The following is a 17,344-nucleotide window of genomic DNA, read 5'->3' as shown; positions in this document are numbered from 1 at the left end:
ACCAAGAAGAGAATTTGAGAGATCATCATTTCAATATTTGCAGTCACGTTGCTGTGCCAGTAAAGACGGGCATAATGAATTTGTGTTGCAGAACTGAAATCACTTGAAATACATCATTGTCCTTTTGTCTCCTCCTTAGAAGTGATTTGTGCCAATAATATTTTGATGGGTTCTTCCAATCAGTAATAAATGCATTAACAAACCCTACAAAATCTTTGATGGGGTTGATCTTTCCTTCTGGTTTTTTCCCCTCTTTGTTTTTTAAAAAAAAAAAACAGACAAACCTCCTTGCTGTTAGGTGCAATTAGAAATGTCTCATATGCCTAAAACAGCCCAAATATTCAAATACTAAATTCAGAAGATTGCTGAGGCAATGTTCTGTCACAGCAAGTACCATGAAGAACTGCTTATTGTCGGGTTGGGCAGTTGTCTTTAACCACAAGTGGTTTTGACTTTTTTGCTTGGTCTCATGTTTTCAGTCCTAGGTCTTTACCCTTAAACATGTTTAATAGTTTATATTAAAGAAAATACACACTTCAAGTTACATTAGTTACCACTTGATAGACAAGATTTGAAAGAAGGGGAGGGGACCTGATTTGTTTGTGTTAAACTTGGTTTTCTTTGTGCATTTCAGAGTAGTCTCCAGTGACTCAGAAGGTGGTTTACAGGACTTTGGGAAGCAAGCATATCAGATGCTGTCTGCAGTGAGTGCCCTGGAAGAGAGATTTGGAAGTAGAGTTCCCATTCTGTTTCTCCGAGGGTCTGTAAGTGATAGTAAAAATCCTTGTTTGTGTTCTGAGAGTGGAGGGACTGTTACAGTGTTCCTCTTTATTGATATACCAAACAATACGTTGATATACATACATATAAATGTGTGTACACACACATATATATTTAGTGCCTTTTTCTTGGAGAGCTGGGTGTCTGTAGAGAGAGTTACTGTAGACTTTCTGAAGCTCTTGTCAGTAGCACTTGCCATGCAGCAAGCTAAATGGTTGTCTTTAAAGGCAACAGCCATAAAAATAGTGGACCTCCAAAGCATGTTGTACTTAACTTTGTGCACGTACAGCAAAGGAGCAGTTTCTGCCTCCAAGCCCTCGCCATCTTAGTTCTGTTTTTCTTAACACTGCAACGTTCAGCCCTCTGTGGCCCAAGAGTTCAGCTTTGAAATAGTACCTGTTATTTGCCTTGTGTGGAGCTGTCCTGTATTTTGTGGGTTGTTTTGAGCTGGTTATTGACAGTTGTCTGTTAAACACGTGAAAGCCAGCCCAAGTATTGGCAGAGGTTCTAAAGCTCTTCCTGTGAGGCTTGAGCTTAGGTTTTCTTTATGGTGAGTTTGATGGTTTTGTAGAGACAGTTAAGTGTGTTTTTCATGAAGATGCGTGATTTCCATTATCCTGAAAGGAATAGCCTTTTCAGAATGAAGAATAAACCCATCTTTGCTTGGTGATCAGTTCCTTTATGTTTGAATAAAGCAAATGATGGCTCGTATTCTAGCTTATTACTGCTGGCTGACTTGGAGGAGTGAGACAAGTAGTAGGATACTAGAATGAATATAAATGGTTTTTACATACCTTTTCTTAAAATGTTTTTTAAATACTAGGCAAGAAACTCACCAGAAATAAAACATGAAAGTAAGAACAGAATCACTTCTGTTTAAAACCTGGAGTGGAAAAAATCACCTTTAATACTCGATAAAACTGGGTGAATGATGTCCCTCTTTTTTCCTTCTAATAAGAAAGTTAAGTTGCTTATTGTCACCCAAGTATGTCTAGGGGAAAATATTCTGTTACAGATTTTAATGTAGTCTTGATTATTAATTTCTTAGACATTACTAAAAGTGAAGACTATGCCAAATTTGCACTGCAAATGCGCAATAACCTTTTACTGCCTACAAGAATACCCTTTTCTGGGCTAATGTAACTTTAAAAAACCAGTGCTTTACTTTGTTGCATCAATGTATACTCTAGAACGAATATATGAAATAATCAGTATCACCCTAAGTTTACGTGCTATATCTGTGTGAGGCTGACTGGTATGTTGTTTTAAAAGCTTGTGTATAGTTTATGGAGAATTTGTGCTCTTTTTAAGTTAGTGGCATCTTTTTGCAAAGTCCAGGTGGCCTCCAACAGGCTGCGGGTGGACCACAAGGGAGACCATGTTTCACTTAACATTTGAAAACGGAGGCAGGCCATGGAAGTGAACAATGTCCTCTGGGAAACGGAATTAGAGCTGCATTGACAGAAATATTGTACTGACCCTGCTAAACAAAGAAGAACATGCAACTCTTAAGGTCTCCTTTTATCAGCAAACAGGGGAATTTGTAGCTATTTCAGCAATTACTGTTATTAGTAGTCTCAGTAATTGGTTGTGAGTGGCTTTTAGTAGTACCTCTAGCATTTAATATTTTGTACAAAGCTGAAATTGCTGTTTTGGCTTTTGGTCATTTCTATGCCAAGCTTAATTGACTATACTTAGCCCGAACATGAACTCAAATTTACTGGTTTGCATCTCATTCCTTTTATAGTTATTGCCATGGCTGAATTTGTTCTCCAAGTCAAAACCATGCGCTGAAAATGTGCAGCCATTGGAGTAATTAATGTAACTGGCATAACTGAAAGTTTAGGAATGTAGTTAAGCTTTCAAGTAATCTGTGTGAGAAGTTGAATGAGTGAGGGCTCTTTAGAAGAGAGGACATGGGACACGGTGCTTTCTCTTTGCCTGCTGAATAGGTGACTCAGTTGTGTTCACCATCAGGACTCTGTGCCCTGGACCCATCCAGCAGCAAGCTGAGTCCCACTTGCCTGCGGCTGGCTGCTCCAGCTCCCACCCTCTGCTGCTAAAGGTCTGAAACAAGCCTTTCTCGCTGTGCGTGCAGGATAGCAGCTCCTTGACAGTCTGAAATTCTCTAAGCTGCTCCTTACTGTGATCCCTGGAGATGGTAGAGAGCTCAGCAGGCCACTGTGTGCTGACCGCTGCATGTCCCGGATTTCTTTCACTTGGCTTCCTTTTTTCTTCTACATCAGCCTGTTCTATCTTCCTTTATAAGGAAAACCGCATTCTTGGGGATAGATGCTCTGTGTTTGCATAGTGCCTAGCATGAAGGGATTCTTGTAGAAGTACTAACAGGAATCTGGAAAACCTGTGTTAACAACCAGCCCTATAAATGGCAAGAGGTGAGCCTCCACCCTGCTGTCTCCTGTTGTTGGAGATTACAATTTAGTCACACACCCCCTACTTTTTTTCCCACCACCCACTCCCATGGGATGTCCTTATCTAACCAGCATCACAGATATGTATATATATACATATACGCTCTCTGGAGGATATGACTGGTGTATATACATGCGCATGTATATATATAAAAAATTACTTGTTTGACCATGTGGTTTCCCCAGTGGAGAGGGATTCAGCAAGTCTACAAATAAGTCTGAAGCCTGCTTTCCTGTTGATTTCATATTCTAGTAATAAACTGAAACTTCTTTCTGTTTGAGACGCTTTTACCTAAAAGTGCTTGATCCCCTGTTACCTCCCTCTTTTGGTGAAGTTTTTGACTTTTCAGGCTCATGCCAAGAGTTTCTCTTCTTTTGCAAGGGGCTTTAGCCCCTTGCCATCCATTTGGGCCCTGAGTTTGGGGGGGTGAGAACCCATCAGACAGGAACTAATCGTCTTTTTTAGAGTCCGAACCATTGATAAGAGATGAGTAAATCAGCAAGTTTTGAAAACAAAACAAACAAAAACCCCGTTGCAATGAAGGCCAGAGGAGGAGGAGTAGAGCAGACATCTGTAGTGAGCTTGCTTCTGGCTTTGTACCCCTGTCCTGGGATTTAAACAGGACTTGTCAATTTACTTTTACTTCTGCAGGCTCTTTTTAATTAAAGACAGAATGGGTAATTGCTTCTGTTAGAACTCATGCGACGTAAGATTGACCTGAACTAGTTGAATACAAACTGTGCTAGGTGACTTCCTTCGCTGCTATGGATGGCTGAGTCGTTCCTGTAACCTCCTCCATGTACAAAAGGAGATGTTTTAACAGTTCTGTGGTCTAAGCGTGGGCTTGTCTGGGGTCTTACTACAAAAGAAAGTCGTGATCTTGTCTCAGCCTTGGCAGAAAGCCCAAGAGTGGATTAGGTTAGTAAAGGTGAAACTGCTCTTCAGGTGACATGAACAAGGCAATAGGCATGGTTTATGCTCTTTATCATTGAGGTGCTGTAGGTGGTGTTGTTTTAATGGGTATTGTGTAAACTTGAATAAAATATTTTGGCTTGTGCCTTTTCTGTAAAGTTCCTCTGTGGAGAAATATTCTTGAGGACCTGCTCCTTGCATCTCAGGTTTTTGGTTTACTGGTTAGGTTGGAAACTTTCTTCCACAAGGACTGGAGAAATCTGACCAATTCTTTCAATAATTTCAGAGTTCTCAACGCTTGCCAGACAGATACCGAAGACACCCCCTCTTTGGTAGTGGAAAAGACTGGCCGGAGAACTGGTGGAAGTTGCTCTGCCGACAGTTGTTAACGGAAGGATACCTCAAAGAAGGCTCTGGGCCTAGCAAGTTTGCAACCATATGCATGCTTACCCAGAAGGTACTTTTTGGTGTGAAACTACCCATCAAAAGCTTCTCTGAGTAATCTATAGCTAAGCTATATGGTTTATTTCTTACAGGGTAGAAATTGGATGTTAAAAGCTAGATCTGACTCAAATCCAAGTCTTCTATTGCAGTCCAGCGAAGACCTTAATCTGCAGAGACCTCTTAGAAGGTAATTATAGTAGATGTGTTCTCTTGAGCAATTTTTTATTAATTTAATATCAGATCAGTTTCTGAAGCCTGCTTCTGGAGATGGATAGGTTGGACAGGAGACTTCTGCACTTGATTTTTCTAGCCAAAGTTTTCCCTTAAACAACAGTATGATAAGACAAAAAAAAGTCAGTGGGAGTGCCTGGACAGACACCTCGATTGACTGCTGGAGTGCAAGGTGACATGTTGTCTAGTCCTCCGGAGAGCGCATGGCTCGCAGCTTAAATCTGACAGTGCCTCATCACTGAGGTCTTCAGTGGAGCTAATTGAACGGTCGTGTAACTGGTTGGTTTAGTTAGTAACAGGTTAGTGGGGAAACGTAGTTCAGAGAGACTGCCAAAAGTAGTCAGAAAGTGTGTGTCTTCATCGATGGTTCTGGGTAGCCTGGAAGCATGTTGTAGCAACACATCCTCGCAGAGAAAATAATCAGCGAAAGACAAGAAAGGGTAGAGGAAAATCCATCAAGACTTACGTTCTTTCTAATACTGATGAGTTAAACTGAGACTTCAATTAGAGCATCTAACAACTTGTTTTCCCAATTACGCGCTTGACCTACTTATTCGTAAAATTTAAACTGAGAATGAAATGGAAAAGCCTTTATTGTAATAAGAATTGATTCAACACAAATGTGTAATAGTTCGTCTGTCTTTGTGTATTTCTTTTTGTGAAATTTTAACTATTTTAAGTCTTGGTGAGTATGTCTGCAAAAGTGGGGTGTTTTTTCAGTGGTGGTTAGGTATTTGCCATCAGAGTATATAGCTCCAAGAAAACAGCATGTGAGGTTTTGCTTGTAATCTTTAGCTTCTGGTTATATTTAATAAACAGCGTTGTGTTGGTCTTCACAACCACTAATTCTGACCAACCCTTTTGAAGTGAAAGATAGTGAACTGGAGGTTGCAGAGGCTTGGCTGTGACAAGAAATAATATTAGAACAAAGCTCTTGAGTGCTGGCCTTAGGAGCCTGTTCTGGTGTCTAAATTGTCTTAGTGTTGCTAAAAAATAAGTAAATTGGGTAATGACATAGTACTGATTTTATTTTGCCTTTTAATATTCTACTGTTGTGGCTCTTTAAGCTACTGTCTACAGGTCTTCTAGAAGAAAAAAAAAATTGCTTATTATTAAATAGTAAGCAACAGTGAATGCTCTATGTTTAGTGCAAACCAGAAAGTTGGTACTTGTTTGTTTTCTCCAGTAATGGGATCTTCAAAATGGAATCTTTTTGAAGTGTTGTCACAAAAATTCCTTTTTTGTTACCAAAATCTTTTTCTTCCATAAGACAAGATTCTTGTTCCTTGTTAAAGTTCTAGTATTAACAGGCTTTGAGGTCCTCAGTGTTTTTTTCACAAAGAATGCTGATTCTAATAATGAAAAAGAATTAAAAAGAACTTTTGATTTGCCAAAGATACCCCATACCAAGTTCAAATCGGTTTGCTTAGCAAAATGTTAATTTTTTTAATGGCAGAGTCACTGTACAAATGACTTGGTCTGATTTGACTAAGATATTCATTTTATTACAGCAGTAGACCTTCACCTGTACTTTCAGCACAGCGCTCCCCAGACATGAAGGGAACAACGCAGTCACCAGTCAAGCAGGTCTGTATGAGTACAACTCCTCTTGCACTCTGTGGGTCCATCCTTGTTGGTATTAAAAAATCTTGCAAGTGTATCATGGTGTCGCGATGAATGTTTCGCTGCTAACAGCAACTTCAGTGGAAAGACTGGTAAATCAACATTTGTTTGTCTTGTCCTTCTGTTTTTTATAGATGTCTCTGTATGATATGTTTTCATATGAGAGAAAAGGTAAAACTCTTCCAAGAAGCAATAACATGCTTAACAGGTACGGTTTTCTAAATTAAAAAAGAACTACCTAATTTTGACTGTGTTAATAGGGATACTGTTTGTAGGATGATCCTTATAACCAGCCTTCTCCTATGCGAAGTGATGGTAAAAATGTTTAATATATTAGAAAAAAAGAAGATGACAAGCGCTTAAAACTTGCTGTAGGCTGCATTATATTTCAAAACATTGAACTATTACAACATTTAACAGCCTTTGCTGAATTTGACAAGTTGTGTATACCTGTAGTGTCACAGGCAAAGCAAGCTTTATTAATTCCTGAAGTGCAAACTTTCTCACTGGTATTACTTCAAATCCAAGCAAGAGAAATAGCAAATGTTGATAAAAATGGAGCAATAGCATATTTATGTCGGATGTTTTTACTGGGCCCAGGTTTTTTTAGTCTGCCTTCTATGTGATGGTCGAAACTGTAATATATTTTAACTTGTGATGTTTTAAAGTAAGAAATGGAGAATAGGTTTTTTCAAACAGTTTGCAAGTGTAACTCAGGCAAAAAATTGACCAAGTTGTGACTTGCTCTTAAAGCTGGCAGAACTGCATGTATGCCTTGTGCACGGGCTGTAAGTGAGCATGTAGGTTTCTACGCTAGTCTGGAGAAGACTGAGATCAAGTTGAGGCTCCCTCAGGTCAAAAGAAATAAAACAAGCTTTTGCAAAAAGCAGACCAAGTAATTTGTTTTCCTGGCTTGCGTGGTGCTTCAGATTAAATCCACCTTACATTTCTGAGCAGTTTGATTCCTCCTTCAGGCAAGCAGCCTGATGCTGGCAGATGACAGGTAAATAGGATATGTCACGTAAGCTGAGTAATTGCCACTGTAGCCACGTGAAGAAAAATCATTTTAGGGACAGCTACAATCCAAAGCAAGTGTTATTTGATACTTTGCTGAGGAAAGGATGCTCTTACTCCAGCTTGTCTGCTAATAAATTGATCTAACGCAGGGCTTGTTTCACTTTTCCTTATTTTTTGGTAGTGTTGCAAAGCACTCGCCGGTGAAATCTTCTCCTTTGAAGCCCCCAGAACCTGTTGTTTCAACCCGAGAAAAAGAACTAGAGGTAAGTTTTTTTGGAAGAGGGAGGATATCTGTGAATTGCAGTCAACCTGCAGACCACAGTCCTCCTGTATTGGAGCAGCTGGCTTGGGCAGCTCTTTGTATTACAAAGATGTTTTGAATAGAAGTCCTGGAAGAGGATTTAAATATGTTAAAATGGATTAATGGATTGCAGGTATTTTGTGTATTAGTGGAAAGATGCGGGAAGTTAGACCTTTTCCTCTCACTAATTATACCTATGTGAGTGATCTAGAGCTGCTTCAGGAGAATTTGGCTCTCTTCTTCACAGACTGCTCTGTATGGCAAGTTGCTGACTGCTAGACAGAAGGTAGCTGATGAGAAGGTAATTCCTCCAGCTGTCTTGGCAACCAATAAGATCCTGATGGAGATGGCCCGAATAAGGTAAAGCCAGCATGTGTACATGTTGTACAAACCGAGAAGGTTGCAAGCCAAGTTACAAATCCCCTTTCTGCTCTTGTTGGGAGAGTATGCCTCATTGGTAGAGGAGCAGCCCTTTTCCTGAGGAGCTTCATTTGCTCTAATAGCTTTGTAGACCACTGCCTGGTGCAAGTTAAACAGTTATTGACATCAGATTTGCTGCTTCATTATAGTCATTATTAAAAAAAAAAAAAAACCAACAAACCCACCCCAAATAACAACTTTGCCTGCCTTTGTATCCAAACCTCCTGTTAGGTTGACCAGCCAGAGGAGGAAGGTGTATGTTTTCTACTAATCCTTACCTTTCCATCTGCTTCTCTCCGATGTGTTTTAATCTTTTTTAGTATGCCCGTATCCTGCTAAGGGTCAGCTACAGGTCAGGAGCTGGCCCTTACTTTGCGTGGGTAGCTCTGTAGCAGAAAAGAATAAGCACAATTTAGTGTTGCTCTCAACTACTGAAAGGAGGGGAAAAGATCTTTTTTTTTTTTTATTTCTTGTATGAGGGGGTATTGTGGGGCAGCTCAGTTGGTAATGCACCTGAAGTGCCTTCCCCAGCTACTAAAAGGCATTACACAATACTGCTTTTGGAATGTGTAGGTTGTTACTCTGTGGAAGAGCTCTGGGCTTATGTGCTCTTGGGAGGTAAAAGCAAATAAAGATGGATGTGGTAAACTGATCCTCCAAAGCATTAAGCAGCAAACATGACATTTTTGCTGTGGTCAAGCTTCATGATTCAGAAGCACCAACAGTGAACTTATTTAGTTGCAGAGATGATGAGGGTACAGTAATACCACTTTCAAGTTTTGACTAATAGATCTGTAGTCCAAGCGCGTGTCCTTCACAGACACTTAATGTTTGAAAGCATTGGTATGGGACACTTCCATGGCTCTTATTATTCATCCTAAACTAGGCCTACGAATGTTGAGAATGTGAAGAGAATTGATGGTGTATCTGAAGCAAAATCCACCATGTTGGTCCCTCTCCTGGCTGAAATTAAGGCCTTCTGCCAAGTGAATGGTTTGCAGGTATGACTTACTAAAGTGTCTGCTACTTTGCAAGAGCCTTGAAGACCTAATTTGGTCTGCAGCTGTCGGATTTCTCCTTCAGAGTTTGTCCTTGTCACAGTTATTCCATCCAAGCATGGCAGCAAAACTTGCTAGCCTTGCGTACAAATAGGCCTCCCAAAGCTGAATGTGCTACTTGGCGATGATGTTGGGACCTGGCTGATGTTCCAGATTGGCATGGTCATCTTGAAAGTCCAGAACGTCCTTATAAAGGTCACTCATCTGGCCAGGCTGTGTGTCCAGTAGGTGCCATATTATTGAGAGCTCGCAGCTAGTTATTGTGATTTGGGGCTGGAGGCCAAAGGTATAGTAAATGTTCCTTCACCATGGTTTATTGTCTTGGTAGACTTGGAGGGCAGGGCTTTGCTTCCTCTAAGTTTCTCCTTAGGAGACTGGCAGAAGAGCTTAGATTTCCAGGAAATACTCCTGGAAATATTTCCAACTCCTGTTGGTTCTCTTATCACAGTTGCTTTTCTACTGTCCGAGACACTCTGTAGAGTGGCTCCTCATCAGTCCCTGTGGAGAAGCCTCACTAGGGAAGGGGCCATGGAGCAGAGGATTGGAGGACCTATGAAGCAGTTTTGCTTTAGGGATCTTAAATTCTATGTAGATCTACAGTTAAAGGGATTTATGTAGTCTAGAAAGCAGGTAGAGCAGCAATACTACTTCTCTGTAATGCTGGAGAAGACTCTGTGGAGTCTTCTTTCTGCTTCACGGAAAGCTACTACGATCTAGGAATAGGGTCCGAAAGCGTTCCTGGTTTTCTTTTTTTTCCCAAGAAATCTGTGTTGAGCAAAAGCATTAAAACAAATGGAGGAGTTTACCATACTAAGCAGCAGACTGAATACCAATTTGTTCTGATGGATTAGTTTTATGTGTAATGAGCAACACCTAAGAAGTTGTGTTGACCTGGACACTGTTTTACTGGTTGGTGGTTTGTGTTTGGTTTTTTTTTGCAAGTCCTTTGGACAATCCCATGCTTGTTTTATTAAGATGGGAGTATGTGGGTGTCCATCTGGATTCCCTCTTTGCTTTTTTTTTTGTGGAACATGGACTTGGGGTCGAAGCCAACCTCCATAGAGATGAATGACTCCATTTATATTACTCTTTCAGATAACTTCAGATAATGGGAGGGTGATCCATTGGTTGTCACTGGGATATGATTCTTCTAAATCCTCTTTATCTCACTTAGACTGACACATTCCCCACATCTGGATCTAAAGATGAGAAAGAAGCATCTCCCTGGAAGTGTATGAGAGCGCTCTCTCCCTCAGAGCAGGTCACATATGTCCTGTTCCAAGAGAAGAATCTCTCTGTGGTAAGCTCTTCCCTGTGAAGGTCCCTTGATGCCCTGTATCCACTAATCCTGATGATTATATGCACAGTATGTGTATTGTCTGGGGAGAAGTCAGTAGAAGCTTGAAACCTTCTGTTTCGAGGAAGACAAGCAACCAATTTGAAATCTCTCCTTGAGAAGTACAAGTTTAGGTAGATAAAGTTTGAGATGTTTTTCTTCAAGGCAAATATTCTAAGAGAAGAATTCATCGACCAGATGTGAAAATGAGAGGAAACTTGTTTCGGCGCCGTTATCCATGTTCTGTGTACATGTTCTGAATCAAATGGGCCACTGGAAGGTCAGGTGCATCACAGCTACGTAGCAGGAGACATCTGAAGCTGTGACACAGAAATCTCATGAAGTAGGAGCTGGGTTGATACTCTGGGTTGATAGTGAGGTGAGAACATCCATTTCCTTTGTGGTAGAAATTGCTGGGATTCAGCTGCCACAGGGTGGAAGGGGGGTGGTAGAGAGTGTTTTGACACAAGGGGTGTGAGCTATAAGCAGGCTCTAGTGAGCCTTTGAGGTGGCTGCACAGCACCCTTCCTGTGTAGAATCTCTCTTCATCTGAAGTAAGTTCAAGCTGAGATGTTGCACTCGAGCTGAGAAGTAGTAGCCTCAACAGAAAAACGCTCTTTACAAGCTGGAGAGGAAAGGAGACAAGTATTAGGAATAACAAAGTGTTTTGGGGAGTCTTGTTGCACTGCTATGGGTCAGTATCCCTGATTGCTTTTTGGGTATGGGAGGTTGCCAGGTTTTGAGCTTTCAGTTGTATTTTGTACACTTCTGCCATCTCAATTCCTTTTGCTTTTGTTTCCCTAGAGGACTATAAGTGAGAGCAGATCTCTGCCTCTTTCTGTGGTTGGCACTCACCTCTTCCAGGCGATGAAAGCTGGCTACTCTGTCAACCTGGAGCGAGCAGGTTTGACTCCTGAAGTTCAACAGATCATTTCTGATGTTATCCGTAATCCTCCCATTGACTCAGGTGAGCATTGCAGCCCTTATCTGAAGCTTCTCATGACAGTGGTATACAGATAACGGGAATGAAAAACTGTGACAGCTCAGCTGCTTCTTTAGGTAGAACCCATCATTTCTGGAAGGCCTGTGGCTGTGGCAAGGCAGAGCATGGCAATGCCAGGGTCATTACTTTCCTTTTAGGGTTATGTTGTAAAATAAGGCCCGTCGTGAATCATTAAAGAGCAAAAGAGGGTAGCCCTTTACAAATCCTTCCACTCAATTGTATGGCTGTTGAAAAGATACAGGTTTAAGAATGATGCCTGAATTTACTCAAGTGTTTTTGGAAAAAACATCAGCCTGACAAAGTCTTCCTGTAAGTACTAGCATCTACAGAAAATATGCTGAATAAGAGCTGTAGAATTTCCCCAGTGCAATTTCACTACAAGATATTTGTTTGTGATGAGGAGGCAGAGAAGTGCAGGAAAAGCAGTTCTGTCTCTTAACGCTGTCATCTGATGCCATGGGCTGGTTCAGAGGCTGAAGACAACCATGTGCTGACTTAAAGTTCAGTCTTGCCGTAGTAGTTTAATTTCTTAGGTTGGCAGAGTTTGCTGATTTGCTAGCTTTGTTACTCTTGTCCTATTGCGGATTAATGTGTCTTTTCAGCAGCAGTTACAGGCTCAGCCAGACTCTCAGATTGCTTTTTTAAATTCAGTGCCATGCTGGAATGGAGAACTGGCATGGCACTATATTTGAGAAAGCAGAGAGGCTTTTCAGCCTGAGCTAATATAGCCTTCCTCTCAAGAGAGAATGATTGATAGGACATGCAAGTTAGAGGCAGGCGATTCTGATGTTTTAGACTAAATTTGAGGACAGTAAGTTTGAGCATGAGTGAGGTGGGGATTTATCCCATGAGCTCATGATCTGTTTTCTTATGAGTCAAAGCCATATGTTTTATTTTTTTCTCTTCCATGCCTTAATCTATCCTATGCTTTAATGAGGGACAACTGATGTGTTTTACAAAATAAGAAAACTGAATAAGGGGCAAGAGGATTAAAAACCCAATTAATATTTTACTTATTTTTTTTCCAAGACACCACCAAAATTCAAGCAATTAGAAAACTTGTTCCTGCGAATATTGAACTGTATCTCATCAGGATGACTATTGCATTATTGGAGAAGGAGGATAGAAATAAGTCTCAGGATGGCTCAGGCGTCAGAAGAATGTTGGTGTGGTCAGAAGGGCAGCAGGAGAAAAGAGGAGCAGATCAAGCAAGCAGGGAAGATGCCTTGTCGAGTAAAACAAAGGTTAGTAAAAGAAAGTATAAAAATGGTTTTGTGAAAAGAATGTTTCATCTTAGTAGGAGCAGACTAAAAGCCCTTTTATGTTGTTGCTGTTTCCAGTAGTGCTTAGTGTCTTAGATTGACAAACCATCTTGCCCTCAGCTTTGAGTAGGGCTGCCTCCCTCTCTTAAAGAGCAATGCTCAGAGCAGAACCCACGGGTTCCCCTTGCAAAGTTTTGACCTAGGAAGAAGGCTGCCCCTGTGCAGCCTCCCTGTGATCTGTTACACATGTCACCTGAGCTATCTGTTCCCATGTGGGACTGTCAGGGCATCTCTACCATAGTAAGTCTTGGACATGCAGCCCAGGAAGATCCATGATGGTCCGCCACTGTAGACCACTACAACTGCAGCTTAATAGTGGCCTCAGAGGAGGGATGAATGCTTTCTGCTGTTGTCCAGCCCTTTTGGATGTGGATGCAAAAGGTCTCCTGTAAAATCCCAGAGTTACAGTAGCTTGGGCAGTGGAGGAATAAGATGAAACTCCAAGTTCTCCCCAGTTCTCTCCCCAAGTTCTCTCCAGGATCTCCTGGATCCTTCATAGCCACAAAGTCCATGTTCTGCCCTTGCCTTGCTGCTGTGCATTGGTACCTGATCACCAACTGATGTGGAAAAGTGGTTCTCTTACTGTGCAGAAAGCTTTAAGATAGCAGAGAGGTTGAGTGTGAAAAAGCCAGAGGCAATGCCTGCCAGAAATGTCTCTGTCTTTCATGGGTTCCTTTGTTGCTTGGAACTGCGGAGCGTAGCCATGATAACAAGGAAAGTGTCGTGCCATAAGTCTGACTCATTAGGGAGAAATCTCAGGAAATAAGGAGCTCTTTGTTGCCGTTTGAGAAAGGCCAGGCTAGTCTTCTGAGCCCTCGGCTGGCCTCTCCGTGTCTCCCAAGTCCCAGTTCAGCACCTTGTACAAAAGGCCACCCTGTACTGAGTGGCTCCTGGTGGGAATGGTAAAAAGAAATTCCAAACTCTAAATCCTTCTGCTGCCTGTGCTAGGATAGCATGTCTGTTCCTTAGAGGGTTTGGGGTTGATTCCTTGAACTCGGGCTCAAGCAATTTTTCAAGGCTTGCCACTTTGCCAGATTGATTGTTTCTTGCATCCCTGAGTGGTGTTTTGTTTCTACAGTATCCATGTCTGAGCCTCCTTTCTCCTGAAGTTGACCTCCTGGCAGTCTGATGGAGTGAGCTTTAATTACGCTTTTTTTTCTGCTACTGTTAGCTGCTGGAGCTAACAACAGGAATGACATGCTATTGGAAATCAAATTAATATTATACAAATGAGTAGACTGCAAATCCAAAAGCTAATCCAAAAAGTCTTTATTTACTTCTCCCTCAGAAGATATCCTGGTTCTAATAATTTGCTGTAGCAAACAGCTTTTAAATCTGCTAATTAATGTTCTTGGATTTTAACAACCTTACATTACTGCTGCTTTTACAGGGTAATTTGATCAATCCGACATTGAAGGAAGGAGCAGAGACAACCCATCTGCAAGTGGTGTCTTCAGCTTCGGTAAACAGATGTTCTTACTGTAATAAAGCATGCGGTAGACTTGCCATTTAGCGATGCTCTCGGTAACGCAGAGATGTGTAGTTGATCCAAAAATCTCAGCTTGGCTGTTCCAACCTATGACCAGCAGGCATTATATAGAAATTAGAAGTTAATGCCTCTGTGCCCACTGTGCCATTTTTAACTGATATCTTTGCTGTAAAAACACATTTGAAAACACAGCACTTGTGAGTCAGAAGCAAGTATTTGAAGTTCTCAGAGCCACGGGGATTGAGGAAGTGTTGTTCTCTGCTACAAAAAAATGCTCAAGTACAAGTTCCAGTTCCCTTGTGTTTGAAATGGATGCACTTCACTTGATCAAATAGTACTGTGGTGAAATGGATGAGAAATAGCTAGTGATCTCATTAAGCAGAGGTGTTGGAGCTCTGTTTATAACTACAGACTTATTTACTTCCAAAAAAAAAAACCCCACCAACCTTCCAAAACACAGCCTTTGCATTGAATCTTGTTTGTGCAGACTTAAGCTTTAATGCTGTGATACGTGTTAACAGCCCGCTTCCTTACTGTCCTGTGGAAAGGCTGTACAGAGCGCGGATGGCAACCAGCCGGGTAGCAGAGGGGCAGCAGGCCCCCCAAACGCCTTGACGCTGGCCTCCTGGAATCAGCCTGCCCTCAGTCCCAATGAGGAGGAACTGTTTGCTGACTCTCAGCCCAAGGTGAGACTGCCTGGAGCTCTGTGCCAGGAGCAGAGCCCAGATGTGATGATTTGGGTGTTGATCTTGAACAAACCAAAATCTCAGCTTCTGTCTGAGTTATATACTGTGCCTAAAACCTTGGCCTGGCTTGCTAGCCAAATTCTCTTGTTAATATCCTTGATATGTGACAGCATTCTGCTTTATTGCCCTTGCTATGCCTGAATATACCCCTCTCTCAGCATCAGCCTTGCTCTGGAAATTTTTTTTCCCGGTACATCTTGTCAGCCATCTAGTGGCAGATGCTTCCAACACCTTAAGAGGATGTTTGGCTCCCTTTCCTCTCTCAGGTATAGGGTTGTGTGAGATTGTACGCTGATCGCAGTAAGGATTTTTGCACTGATGTTTATATCAACACAAGTTGTATGAGCATATGTACAGTGTTTTTTCTAAGGGGAGCTTGTGTGGCTCTGACCAGTGCTACTTGCTGTACAACTCGCTTCAGTTTCAAGCTGGATTTTGATGCGAGTGCAAAACATGATGCAGACAAATCATTGTTCACGGTCTGGTCAGTGTTAGGTAGGTATAACTCCGAAATAGCACAGCAGCTATCTTATTTGAAACACTAAATACATGATCTTCTTGATTGCTGGTGATGGCTTCAGAGAACTTCCAGAACATCAGTTCCAAGTAAAGCCCCTTTGTTGTGACAAGGGAACAAAGCATGATCAGTGTCAAGGTCTCTGCACCCTTCCTGCTTCACTCACGCTTGGGCTGGGAGTCCTGGCGTTGCGCGCACACCTCGATGCAAGCACGGGAGCAACCTCTCCCCTCGCTGTAGATGGGTCCTCCTGATCATAGGGTTAGAAGGGACCTTTACAGGTCATCTGGTCCACCCCCCTGCAATGAGCAGGGACATCCTCCACTAGGTCAGGTTGATCAGAGCCCCATCCAACCTGGCCTTGAATGTTTCCAGGGATGGGGCATCTACCACCTCTCTGGGCAACCTGTGCCACCCTCGCTGTAAAAAATGTCTTCCTTCTATCTAGTCTGAATCTACCCTCTTTTAGTTTAAAACCATTACCCCTTGTTCTATTGCAACAGGCCCTGCTAAAAAGTCTGTCCTCATCTTTCTTATAAGCCCCCTTTAAGTACTGATGGGTTTCCCAAGGGCAACTCGCCAGCAGTCTTGTTCACCTTGAGACAAACATCCCAAGAAAGATTGGTCTTCTGTTATGTAAAAACTGGTGGCTGAAGGATGAGCAGAGACCCATTTATCTCCTCGCTGTAAGCTCTTACAGGAATTCATGGCTTTGTGTTGCCATAGCATCTCTTCCCACACGGTGCAAGAGCTGCACCCAGCAGACATGGAGAGTGCTGCATGTTCAGACTCGCCTTGGGGGACACAAGCCCAGAGCGAGTCCTGCAGAGCTTGTGACCTTGGTGAAGACAGGGAGGGAAGAAAAGGTGCCTTGCACCGTTGGTGACAGGCACCCACTGCTGCATTTGTGGGTTTCGGTCCCTTTTTTTCTCAAGCAGTAATCACCACTTCGGAGCATCCACTTTCATGTGCTCCCTGGGCCTGTATTCTTTCACGGGTCGCATGGAGGAGCTGCAGTTCTTCTGTGTTGTCTTGACAAGACATGTCTTGTTGGAGTTGTTTTGGTGGTATGTGTTTTTTTTTTTTGTCCTGTCAAGGTGATTACTGAAGGTCAGTGTAATGCTTCGTTGTTTCAGGCCAAATGTTTCTCAGCTTTGGTTCTTCTCACTGCTATAGCTTGATTTTTTTTTTTTGTCCCTAATTACTTGAAAAAGGTGTTGCATTTAAGGGAGACACAAGCCTTCCACTAATAGTATAGACAGCTTATCTCTCCTGATGAGTGTGATTTTGGGGGTAGAGAGCTATGTTGTCAGACTGTAAATGCTTGTTGTCTTCCAGATGTTTGTTTTCTTCTTTCAGAGCTTGCATCCCCCTTGTAAGAGGAAGGTGCCGGAATGGTTTGAAACCTCAGCCATGCCCATTCTACCTGCAGCCCCGATGAAGAAATCCAAAGCGGAGCCCCGAAAAGGGATTTTTAGTTGAACATCTCCATCAAGATTTATATTTTTAACCTTCCCTTGCGCTATAACCAGCATTTTATATACAGACTCCTCCTTCACACACGGCGTTACCCTTCATTCCTGCAGATGACTCTTCTCTCCTCTTCGTGGCATGAGGCGAGAGGGAAGGGCCCTGCCCCCCCGTTTATGCTTTTCACTATGTGAAATTTGTTGTTGTTATTAAAAACATAATAAACGAGTCCCCACCTCTCC

The 17,344-nt window shown here is 42.1% G+C and overlaps 1 protein-coding gene across 12 annotated transcripts in view; it reads left to right on the top strand.

The window, feature by feature from the left end:
* The window catches only part of WRN (WRN RecQ like helicase), a 46,382-nt gene extending 29,041 nt beyond the window's left edge, over positions 1-17,341 (top strand). For 10 of the 12 annotated variants that reach the window (XM_075501260.1, XM_075501256.1, XM_075501255.1 and 7 more), the window contains 14 exons: positions 635-764; positions 4,412-4,582; positions 4,662-4,756; positions 6,312-6,387; positions 6,558-6,631; positions 7,622-7,703; positions 7,989-8,101; positions 9,048-9,162; positions 10,394-10,519; positions 11,360-11,522; positions 12,588-12,802; positions 14,271-14,342; positions 14,891-15,055; positions 16,992-17,341. In XM_075501260.1, coding sequence (XP_075357375.1) covers positions 635-764; positions 4,412-4,582; positions 4,662-4,756; positions 6,312-6,387; positions 6,558-6,631; positions 7,622-7,703; positions 7,989-8,101; positions 9,048-9,162; positions 10,394-10,519; positions 11,360-11,522; positions 12,588-12,802; positions 14,271-14,342; positions 14,891-15,055; positions 16,992-17,114 — 1,720 coding nt within the window. In that variant the 3' untranslated portion in view covers positions 17,115-17,341. The remainder of the gene's footprint in view (positions 1-634; positions 765-4,411; positions 4,583-4,661; positions 4,757-6,311; positions 6,388-6,557; positions 6,632-7,621; positions 7,704-7,988; positions 8,102-9,047; positions 9,163-10,393; positions 10,520-11,359; positions 11,523-12,587; positions 12,803-14,270; positions 14,343-14,890; positions 15,056-16,991) is intronic. The other 2 variants (XM_075501252.1, XM_075501253.1) reach the window with 2 other exon arrangements.
* Positions 17,342-17,344: the final 3 nt, after the last annotated feature.

This window comes from Mycteria americana, chromosome 4 (genome assembly GCF_035582795.1).
Source record: "Mycteria americana isolate JAX WOST 10 ecotype Jacksonville Zoo and Gardens chromosome 4, USCA_MyAme_1.0, whole genome shotgun sequence".
Taxonomy (NCBI): Eukaryota; Metazoa; Chordata; class Aves; order Ciconiiformes; family Ciconiidae; genus Mycteria; species Mycteria americana.
This window is presented reverse-complemented; position numbering and strand designations above follow the sequence as displayed.